Here is a 10,406-nt window from a genome sequence, read left to right as displayed (position 1 = left end):
ACATGGGCAAGGCAAATTTGGGTTCACTTATCTATTATATATGTCTTCTTCCTAGCACACTCACTTTTCTCTACATCCTTGATTTCTGAAGCCCCACAGAGGAATTGCCCTCCTTTCTGCAACATAATGCCCCTGTTGTCTCAGCTTCTTGCATTGTACCTCTATCCAGGGATAACCATAAAGAACTAGAGGCGGTGGTTTTAATCTCTTAAAAATCGGATAATGCAGTATCACACAAACAATCACAGGCCAAATGCTGATGCAAGGAAAATACAGTGTTTAATTTGATCTTGAAATCTGCTTATTGGCAGCACAAATAAGTTAAGAATAACGATGTTTTAATCTCATCTCTTCTTGTAGTGGCTGGTAACTAGCACCAACATCCTTCACTTGGCTCTGTAGCTGCGAGGAATGGCTATGGAAGATTCTGACAAGAAGACCGAAGTAGTCCTGCTGGCCTGTGGGTCCTTCAATCCCATTACCAACATGCATCTAAGGCTATTTGAGCTGGCTAAAGACTACTTTCATGAAACAGGTAGGATGGTAATTTATATTGTTCAGAACAACTCTGATAACTAGACATTTAAGTGTTAAGATGAATATTTTGTGTATATGAATGCCTGTTGGACAGTGACAGATATTTTTGGAAATACTAATTAGATATTGAAGCTAGCACGCGTGTTTGTATCATACAAAATCACATAGGCCAAATACATGAGAGAACAGTCTTACATATGTCTTGCTTATTACTAATTTTAATGAGCTAAAGCATGAGTTTTATAGTTTTTCTTTATAGAAATATATCTTCATAATTTATCTTACGAAATCTTTAATTGTACTGCGTTGCACAATGGCAGAAGTGTACTGTACTTTTCCACTGGGCTGGCTGTCAGAGCTGGCGCTGGTGTTCTTAGAGATTGCAATGAATAATGGTTATGTAATAGTTTAAATACAATACAGTGGAAGTAACATCTGCTCGACCGCTTTTCATGTTCTTGTGTGATGTGATTTTTCCACAGGAAAATACAAAGTAATCAAAGGAATAATTTCACCAGTAGGTGATGCATATAAGAAGAAAGGTCTGATCAGTGCGAATCACCGAGTAACTATGGCAAAACTAGCTACCAAAAACTCAGATTGGGTGGAAGTTGATGATTGGGAAAGCAGCCAGAGTGAGTGGTTGGAAACACTAAAAGTTTTAAGGTATTCTTCAGCCAAACCCTAAAAAGTCTCAAGAACCTATAGAAGGATAAGGAATGGTGTTAGCTCTAACGAGTTAGAATAATAGCAGGCTAACCTCAAATTGTATGAATAGACTCAGTGAATTCAGAAGTACTATTTATATGACCATTGTAAATGAAAGATTGCACCATTAGTCCTCAATGTACAAAAAAGTGAGCCTGTGAACAATTTTTAAGATACATTGTTTCTTAGGCTTTATCCAATTTTTGTGCTGAAAGGGTATTCATGAGGAAGGACAGGAGACTAGAATAGGGTAAAGACATGCTACACAAGCTTCCCTCATTTGATTTGATTGTGCTATGCTGCCCATTTATGTATTTAAAGGATGGCATGAGAATTGTCTGAAGGAATATCTTTTTTTAAGTTTTACCTTTTTTACTCTTTCAGTCACTGCTACTTCACTGAGGTTCTTCTTTTTAAAACTAATTTTTATTAAAAAAGAAATAGACCAACCTTGCAGTTGTTGCTTTGAAATCTTTGCACTTTGACCATCTTATGACCCAGCTCTCGCAAGTCCCTGTTCCAGCAGATCAGTTCTTGGATGGATTGTCTGTGAAAGTACTGCAGGAGGAAGTGGTGATAGATGATATAGTAGGCCATACTCTTCCCTATATTCTCCTACATCTTTAAAATACGTAAAATACATCTGTTTTGCAGGTACCATCATCAAAAGCTTTTATCTCCTGATCCCACCAATAGTCTGCAGAATGCCATACCTTTAACAAAGCCAGGACGGAAGAGGAAACAGGAACCAAATAGGCATGACCCCGTTAAAAAGAAAAATCAGAATCCAGATATAAAAAGTTAAGTCTGTTTGCAAATTAAATGCTTGACAATACTTGCTATTTCAAGGGAATTGTGCTGATGAGTAACTTTTTTAATGCTAGTTCTTGGTTCTGATTTCACTGAGTAAGTTTATTCCCTTAGATCCCACAGCATAAAGGAGTAGGCTTCATAACAAGACGACTGTAAAGGTAAAATATATAGGATGTGAAAAATACTCAAGATAATAGAAATTTGAACAGAGAAGGGTCTGAGCTATCCATTTTACCTACAGAACTTTGCTAAACTGTAGTTACAGCTGAGAATTTTGGATCATATTGTAAGTTGCTGAAGAAAGAAAGGACAGGATTAAGTCCTGAAATTCAAAACATATCTGGGTACAGGATCATTTTAAATTGTAATTTAAAACTTCATACAACAGATGTAGCTTGGCTTTGTAATTTAGGTAACATTTATTTTGCTTATTGCTTTTAGATCTTAATTTTAGTTCTTTAGCTTAACATGTACAATTTTATGTATTCATACAGAATTTGAATGGCCGTGCATAATGACCATCTTAATTGTTTATATTAGCAAATCTTGACTTCTGCCTGACTTCATCCCTTGAACCTTTCCAAATTCTACTGTTTTATTGATAGTATTTTAAAGGAGATGTATTCAAAGAAAAGACCAACAGCGTCAGGCAGGCTTCTTTCATATTGTGTTGACAGATGTTTTAGTCCATTCCTACCACCCTGTGACATTTCTGGAAACTGCAGATCTGTAGCGCACTCAATTTTGCTTCCATTACTTTTAAGGTGGTTTCTGTCTGCATGCTTCTCTAGATTCCCCATAAAACATAATATGGAAGAGAGTCCCCTGAAGTCAGGTCACAGAGTCTATGGGGGTTTTTTTTTTGGTCACATTTTCTTTCCCTTGACATAATCCCCTCTACGCCCTGTCCCATAAAAGCTAGCTCCTCTTCTTTAACTCTATGGAATATCAGATAAAATTTTAACAGCATTACAGTATCCTTTCATACTTAGCTATTCTGGATTTTTCTCTGTATTTTCTTTTACTTTGATCCTCACAGTGACTGATTCACCCTAAGGCTAAATGAGCATATTAGAGTTTATTTTCCGTCCTTTTGAACGAAGGATCTCCCACAACCTTTTTTTTTTTCAGAAAATCCCCGTATTTAGGCTACTAATTATAAATTATATACTCTGAATCTTTTTTTATTTCATTCCATTGTCTCATCTTAACCAAAGCTACAGAGAGATAGCCTAGAAATTAAATGTCCCCATCAAGTTAGCTAAAATCTGGTGGCCTAAACCAAGCCCTCTTTCTCACTTATTTTTCTTTTTAAGGTGTCCCACAGGTTAAACTGCTTTGTGGAAGTGACATGCTGGAATCTTTTGCAATCCCCAATCTGTGGAAGTTGGAGGACATCACTGAAATTGTGGAAAATCATGGCCTTGTGTGCATCAGTAGGGCTGGAAACAGCGTTCAGAAATTCATCTATGAATCTGATATTTTGTGGAGACATAAGAATAACATTCACCTTGTGGAAGAATGGATCACAAATGACATTTCCTCCACCAAGATTAGGAGAGCACTGCGGAGGGGCCAGAGCATTCGTTACCTAGTGCCTGATGTAGTTCAAGCATACATAGAAAAAAATAATCTGTATAGTCCAGAGAGTGAAGACAGGAACGCTGGGGTTGTCTTGGCTCCCTTACAGAAGCATGCAAGTGATTCCAAGAACTAACAGGCGCTATACAACTAACTAACTTTCTGTTGTGAAAAAAGCCACAGTTCAGTACAGGAAAATGTGATTTTTAGGGGTTGGGGTTTTGTTTGTTTTTTTTAAAGTAAATAGTGGGCTAATTCTGTGGCTTTAGTACACATGCAGTTGCTGTTGAGGTTTGGTGCACTCAATAATTGGACCTACACAATCTTTTTAAAATTCAATAATAAGATTTTCACATTTAAACACTTTGTCACAGTGCAGTGAACTAAGTATAAGAATTCACACTTGCATACGAGAGTTACAAATTAACAAGCAAATGAAAATGTTTTGATTAGTTTTAACACAGACTGCTCTGACTGCTATATATAAAATATTAACACAAATATTTTTAATAACTTATGGTGTCTTAGTAGACAAAGCCATTTCATTTCAAAATGTACCACTTTCTGATAGTAAATCTATATAACTTTCTTTTTAAAAATTGCCAACATGTGGTACACCTCAAAGAAATTATTTAGCTCTATCCTGGAAGGGAAAAATTTACTCCTGGCTGAAGTGGTGCTAGATATATCATGCTTTGAACTGCCTGCCTTTCAAATATGCAGCCTGTTTGTCTGTTGTCATGCAGTTTGCTCCCAGAAATGCCTTGTGCTTTACTTTTCCATTGATGTTTCCAGAGCTGTACGTTAAGCTCAGCACTGTTCCTTATGGAAGGACAGACCTACTTCAGAAGCTGGTTTATAGCCATTGATTTAATGGATAGAAATTAATAATAGTGTCTTTGCACTGATTCTCAGATCGTTGTCCTTTTATTTCAATAATAAATGAGCTTTTACTTTTGAGCCAAATCTATATAGCCAGAACTGTTTTCTGTAACTGGAATTGAGAAGAAATGGTAGGATATTAAGACTGTACATAAGTGCAATGTTTTTCTTTGCTAGAAACCTGGTATCGAATCTAACATATTGTCTGTATTAAGTTAATACAAACCAGAGAGGCACTGTGAATGTCATGGTGATAGAATTCTACCTCCCTTTATTTGCTGTCATCCCATTTTTGTTTGGTTTATGTGCCTTATTAAAATGTCAAGGTTTTCAAGACGCTACCTAATGGGTCAACAGGTTTTTCATGCGATCTCCACAAGATGACTCTGTTCACATTTTCAGACCAACAAATCCAGCAGAATGTGAGACTCTCAGGGCAGGAAGCCTAGATGCTGTTGGGCAAGTCTAGAACCAGGAACATGTTCCACGATCATAACTTTGATAACCCATCATCCTCCTTTCCTGGGCAGGAGATCCCCAAATTGCTGAGGCAGAAGTCGAGGCTTCCCTAGGAGGTTAGGGGGAGGCTGGAAGCCAGAAGCCAAACACAGAACGTCACAGGTGGCCCTAGGGCCTGCAAGGCTCATATAAAACCCAGCAGGGGAGTCGAAACACTATTGAGAAAACCCGTAACCTGCAGTGGAGCTAGCATTGGGCCTGCAAACTTGGAGGCCCACATGAAATTCTGCCATTACCATGCACTAGAACATCTGTGGTCTACTAGTTCAAGCCTGTAAAGGTGGCTGTCTACAGAGAATCTACAAGGAGATTAGCATAATAAAATGAAGTCATGACTCTGAAGTGCATCTGTAACTGCACTGTGACAGAAAGTAGCATCAAGGATTCTTGTGGTTTTTTTTTCTTGGTGATTCCTGCACCAAATGTGTTCAGTCTGCCATTTTTTCCCCTAGAGCTCAAGCAAGCTTACACTCTCCTTTGATAATGAGGCTGGGTTCATTTATCATCAATAGTAATAACGGTACCAAAGGATAAATTCTGTTCCCCGTGACACGTTAACAATCAAACTGCCATAACTGATTGAAGATAACTGTATTATTGATGGTGCATAGGAAAGGACAAGATCTACTTTTCTCTTTTGCTCACTGTCTGTCTTTATGACTGGCAAGAACAGAGGGCAAGAAAGATTTATTTTCAGTACTCAAGTCAACCAGTGTGCTTCTGAACAAACAGAGCAGACCCTTCTAATGGGAAAGCACCCTACTTACATGGTCACTTTTCAGAGTAAAACTGCACTTTAAGTCTAGGTTTATTCTAAATAATGATGTTGGTGTGTGTTGGTGCACTTTGTGTAATTCTAGAGAAACTGCTAATTCAGTAGGATGTTTTATAAAACTTTGGTCTTCAAACAGTTGCATTTACTGGGTTTTAATGTAGTTATGTGTGATGGGTCTTTCAATAAAATAAATTGCATGTAATATGCTAATTTTAGTCATCTTGTTATTAACCAAATCTGATGGCTGATGACTGCATGATTTTTAAGTAGGTAGAATGATGTCAATACAGTTTTGTCTATACAAAGCAGAACATGGTTCAAAAATTACACTAACTGCTGAATATGGATCTTTTGTTTTACTAGTGGGATCTAGAAACGTGCCTATTACAACACTAGAGGTAACCACACACTCACAATCTACTGTTGCAATCAGTTATAAATATCAGCATCACAGTCAGTGATGTGGCATATTAAAAAATGTTAGACCGGTATAACTTTGAAGAGTGGACTAGAGCTAAAAGAGAATCTAGCTACTTGAAAATGTAAGGTTTGTGAATGATGCAGTTCACTGAGCTTCTTTATAAAGGAGTTATGCATTCATAGATGTTCTACAAACAAAAATGAGGCTTTTTTTTTACATCACTGCATTTGGTTCTGCTCTATTAGGAGAACATAGCACCCTTACACCACACCTGTAATTCAGATTCAAAATATTTTACAAATACTGTAACAGCAGGAGGAACTACTTTATCTACTTCTGTAACGAGGCCACATCCTTAATGGAATGTGTTAGATGCTCAATGCTGCACAGCAATTAAGATAGAAATGGAAAAAAAATTCTTTCCACAAAAAGAAAACTGGGAATTTGTAAGGGAGAAAGAAATGAACCATCATCGGATGTGGCCAGGGCACTCAGCAGTTCTTACAAAAAGTTCCATAGGCAATTCTTTGGCTAAGCCTTGAAATAGTAACCCTAGTACCCTTTGTAAGTCTTAGTGTGAGATTAAGTACTGATTTACAGAAAGAAGCACCACATCTCAGACAATCTGCATAATCCTAATTTTCAATGAAAATGTTATATCCAGGCTTTTACAAAGGATTTATCCAAGTACTGACTTCTCTTTACTTGGAAGAGTCAGCAGCATTGCAACAGTGCTTTACTACCATAACCTCGTAATAACAAATTCTGGGTGAAATGTTACTATTTGAGTGCAAAGGAAACATTAATTTGCATTTCTCTGTGCCATTCCTAGTTTAGCATAGGTTAGAGAACAATATCCAGCTGCAAACAGGAAGCAAGCTTTGACGTCCTAATTTCCTACTTGCATGATTCTGTGAGTCATACAGGTCAAACCATCAGCTCCAAAAATGTAGCTAAAGTTCAGGGAAACTTAATTCTCTCTGCAAAAGATTATCTTTTTATTCAGCCTAACCAGAGTCAGTAAATAGATAAATGTAGTAGTTATAGGCGAGTTTCCTCATTCAAGACTCAGAATACCAAATTCCCTTTTTACTATGGTAGCAACACAGTTAAGATTTCCCTTGGCCCATCAATTTTGGGTTTTTCTTTTAATGTAGCCTTCATTGTGGTGCTCATTAATGTCCCCTCTGACCACTTAAAATGTGGGATTGAGCTAATACTCAAAAAGTACCTGTGACTTTGGGAATGACTGCTTTCCCCATTTTACCGATGAGGAAACTGAGGTATGAAGTTATCCAGCACTCCTGTACTTAGGAATTCTAGAGTGCCTAGTCGTTCAGGATTATTAAATTCATATTTCTCACTTGGTAAATTGTAACAATAAGGCATACAGTTTGCAAAAAGTAACCACAGATGGAAGAACTGCAAGAGATAGCAGAATTATGTATCTTCTAAAGGAAATAAAATCTTAATTCCAAATTCTGTACATATCCTTTCTCTTCGAAGTCAAGCATTCTTTATTCACTTCTCAAAAGACATTGCTGGATCATCACTTAACAGATTTCTTTCACTTCTTTGCCAAAGATAAAGTCCAGCACTGAAGCTTACCTGATGCATCCTGTGCTCTACTCTATATGCTCTGCCACAATGTATAGCATCTAAAAAACCATCAGTGGGAATAACTTCTGTATCATCTCTCCTTTACTGTATGCGTCAAGAATAAAAAGCAAAGGGAGGAGGTACATCATCTATATACACAGGAGTACTTTTTGATTTTGTTATAGGCTGGTTTTAGGAGTTTAAAGTGGATTGCAAGAACAGGTATTCGTCCTCTTTCGCATGTAGGAAAACTGATAAATACAGAGCTGCAGAACTGGGAACAGAGCTCAGGCTTCTGCATCTGCTGTCTCATGCCTAGCTGTTACACAAACTTTCTGGCTGGTAAGGCATCTGAGAAAATAAAGAATTTTGTATATGTATGTTCATTTAACTAGGATATAACTAGCAGCATTAAAGAAACCAGAACACAAATAGGTCAACTGTGGCATAGTAGAGCTATGTTGAGAGTCACATCAGAGAATAACATATACAAATAAAGACGTAAAGATGTATCTTTCACTTGTCTGTTACAACCACTAGACAATGATCCTGCCAACTATTCACTCCAGACATAAACCAACAAGATATAATGCTATTACTGTGTCATAGGTACTGCTTTAAAATTTGCTGATACAATACCATCCACAGTTTAACAGTCAATCCCTGTCTGCTCAAATAGATCATGTATTTACAGTGGGTAGATCACCTTTTCAACAAACATGCAGATTTCAGATCATAAAGCCACAGATCTAGTATACATGCAGCGAATTTCAGTAATGACAAAATCTGCCCATGATTCCCTGTAATGTATACAAGATGGACACAACCAGTTTAAACCGGTTTTTTGTGTCTTTTGTGACTCTTGGGCTATTAACAGTTGCTCCACACAAAGATTTCAGAAGCTGTGAACTCTTCCCTCCAATGCTGCTGAAGCTGATCTACAAATACCCTCTCACCTATTGGCTCAGCAATAGCACCCTTCCCCTCCATCAGAAAGGCTCTGGGACGGCATCCCACCCACAGTCTTCCTTATATAAGGCTTGGATGGAAAACTACTTCTTCATTTTCGCTTTTTGGTCAGGGGTTGGCTGCATCTTCCTTCCACGGTTTTGCAATGCCTGTGGATTTCAGTGGAACCTGGAACCTTATCAGCAATGACAACTTTGAAGGTTATATGGTGGCCTTAGGTAGGTGAAAATACCTAATTCTATCCTTCTTCCCTTCCTCCCATAAGGGGTCCTCCTGAATTTTAAGAGTCTGAGTTCTTCTAAAACCTAGATATTGCTGAAGGTTTTTTTCCTCTAGAAATAATGGAAGGATCTTTGTTTATTGATAATCAGACAGCATTAGCTATACTTTAGCCTGTCACCGAAGTGTCATTGCAGCTTTCAGGAATTTCTCTTCTAATACTTGTTAAAAGTAGAATTTTTGTGTAGCTTTCATCAGAGACAGCGAAGAGTTTGCCCTGTCCACTCAATCTCTCTTGCTTTTAAGCACAAACTTACAGAACCTATGTCTAGGGTTAATTAAATGTTAAATAACAAGAAGTGGTGCTTGGGTATTTGCTGCTTTCAGGCAGTTGTTTAGCTTAGTGTCATTTATCCTTAAACAGCTTACAAAATACTGCTCTCATTATTGTGACTTGTTGCTAAGTCTCTCTAACTGTCCCTTTTCTGGAGTGCTCGAAGCTAATGTCTTACCTTGCTCCGATCTTTTCTAGGGAGAGGTTAACAGTGCTTTAATGGGGAACTAAGAAAGTTCTTGCTACTTCATTAGCTTTCTTGTACAAAGCTCATTACAGGCCGTGACAGCAGCACAGTGTGCTGCCTTGTCTTCTCCCTGCCTTTCCCACCCCTTTCTGCCTTCTTGACTTGTGTAAGCTGATGACCAGCCGTGTCCCTTGTTGGTTATTGTATACACAAGTTCAATGAAATCTGTTTTCTGGCTGTATCTGTGCTGTGTGACCTACTTAAATTGTCTAGTTGGTATCTTTAAAATAGTGAAAGAATTCTCTGTTTCTAATCCTGCTGTGTTATCAATTAGAAAAAAAGAAAGGGTGCTCCCATAATGCAAATTTATTCCTCAGTTTGGACACTAAGTAATATATTCTTAATGTGTTAATGTCTTCAAATGGAATAGATGTCCTGTCTGTTCCTTGATAATAAGCATTGTCCAGCTAAGTAAAGGGCTTTTTAAAAAATGAAATATAACTACCAATCTTGTAAAAAATGCAATTTGTTTTCATCATGTAATCGGGGGAACTTACTTACAAATAAAGGCAAAGAATCCTGTTGATGATTTACAATCTATCTTTAATTACTCCTGCTTGGCTGCCAGTATACGGAACAAAAAAAGGACTGAAATCAATATTCTAGAGCCAGAATGAAAAACTTTTCTGCCAGGGTAAGTAGAGTAAGAACGCTAATATCGGATCAGTTGAGTACGTAGAGGGTTTATGGATAAGGACATGGCTACTCCAAGCCTAGCCCTTCCTTCAATTTAATACTTACCTCTACAGAATAGATTTGTAAGTAGTTTGTATTTATACATTCTTATAACCATGTTAAGGCT

General features: G+C 37.5%; 2 protein-coding genes across 2 annotated transcripts in view; both read left to right on the top strand.

The window, feature by feature from the left end:
• The first annotated feature begins 411 nt into the window (after nt 1–411).
• On the top strand, nt 412–3,775 carry NMNAT1 (nicotinamide nucleotide adenylyltransferase 1). The gene is made up of 4 exons (XM_009703057.1): nt 412–535; nt 1,020–1,203; nt 1,900–2,045; nt 3,375–3,775. Exons 1-4 carry the CDS (start codon nt 412–414, stop codon nt 3,773–3,775), a joined length of 855 nt encoding a protein of 284 aa, XP_009701359.1.
• A 5,112-nt stretch (nt 3,776–8,887) lies between these two features.
• RBP7 (retinol binding protein 7, cellular) overlaps nt 8,888–10,406 on the top strand; it is a 3,748-nt gene continuing 2,229 nt past the window's right edge. The window contains exon 1 of the mRNA XM_009703056.1: nt 8,888–9,022. Within this exon, the coding sequence (XP_009701358.1) occupies nt 8,950–9,022 (73 nt within the window). The 5' untranslated portion in view covers nt 8,888–8,949. The remainder of the gene's footprint in view (nt 9,023–10,406) is intronic.

The sequence above is a fragment of the Cariama cristata genome, unplaced genomic scaffold, assembly GCF_000690535.1.
Source record: "Cariama cristata isolate BGI_N322 unplaced genomic scaffold, ASM69053v1 scaffold22826, whole genome shotgun sequence".
In the NCBI taxonomy this organism is placed as follows: Eukaryota; Metazoa; Chordata; class Aves; order Cariamiformes; family Cariamidae; genus Cariama; species Cariama cristata.
Note: the sequence above shows the minus strand (reverse complement) of the source record. Positions and strands in the feature narration are given on the sequence as shown.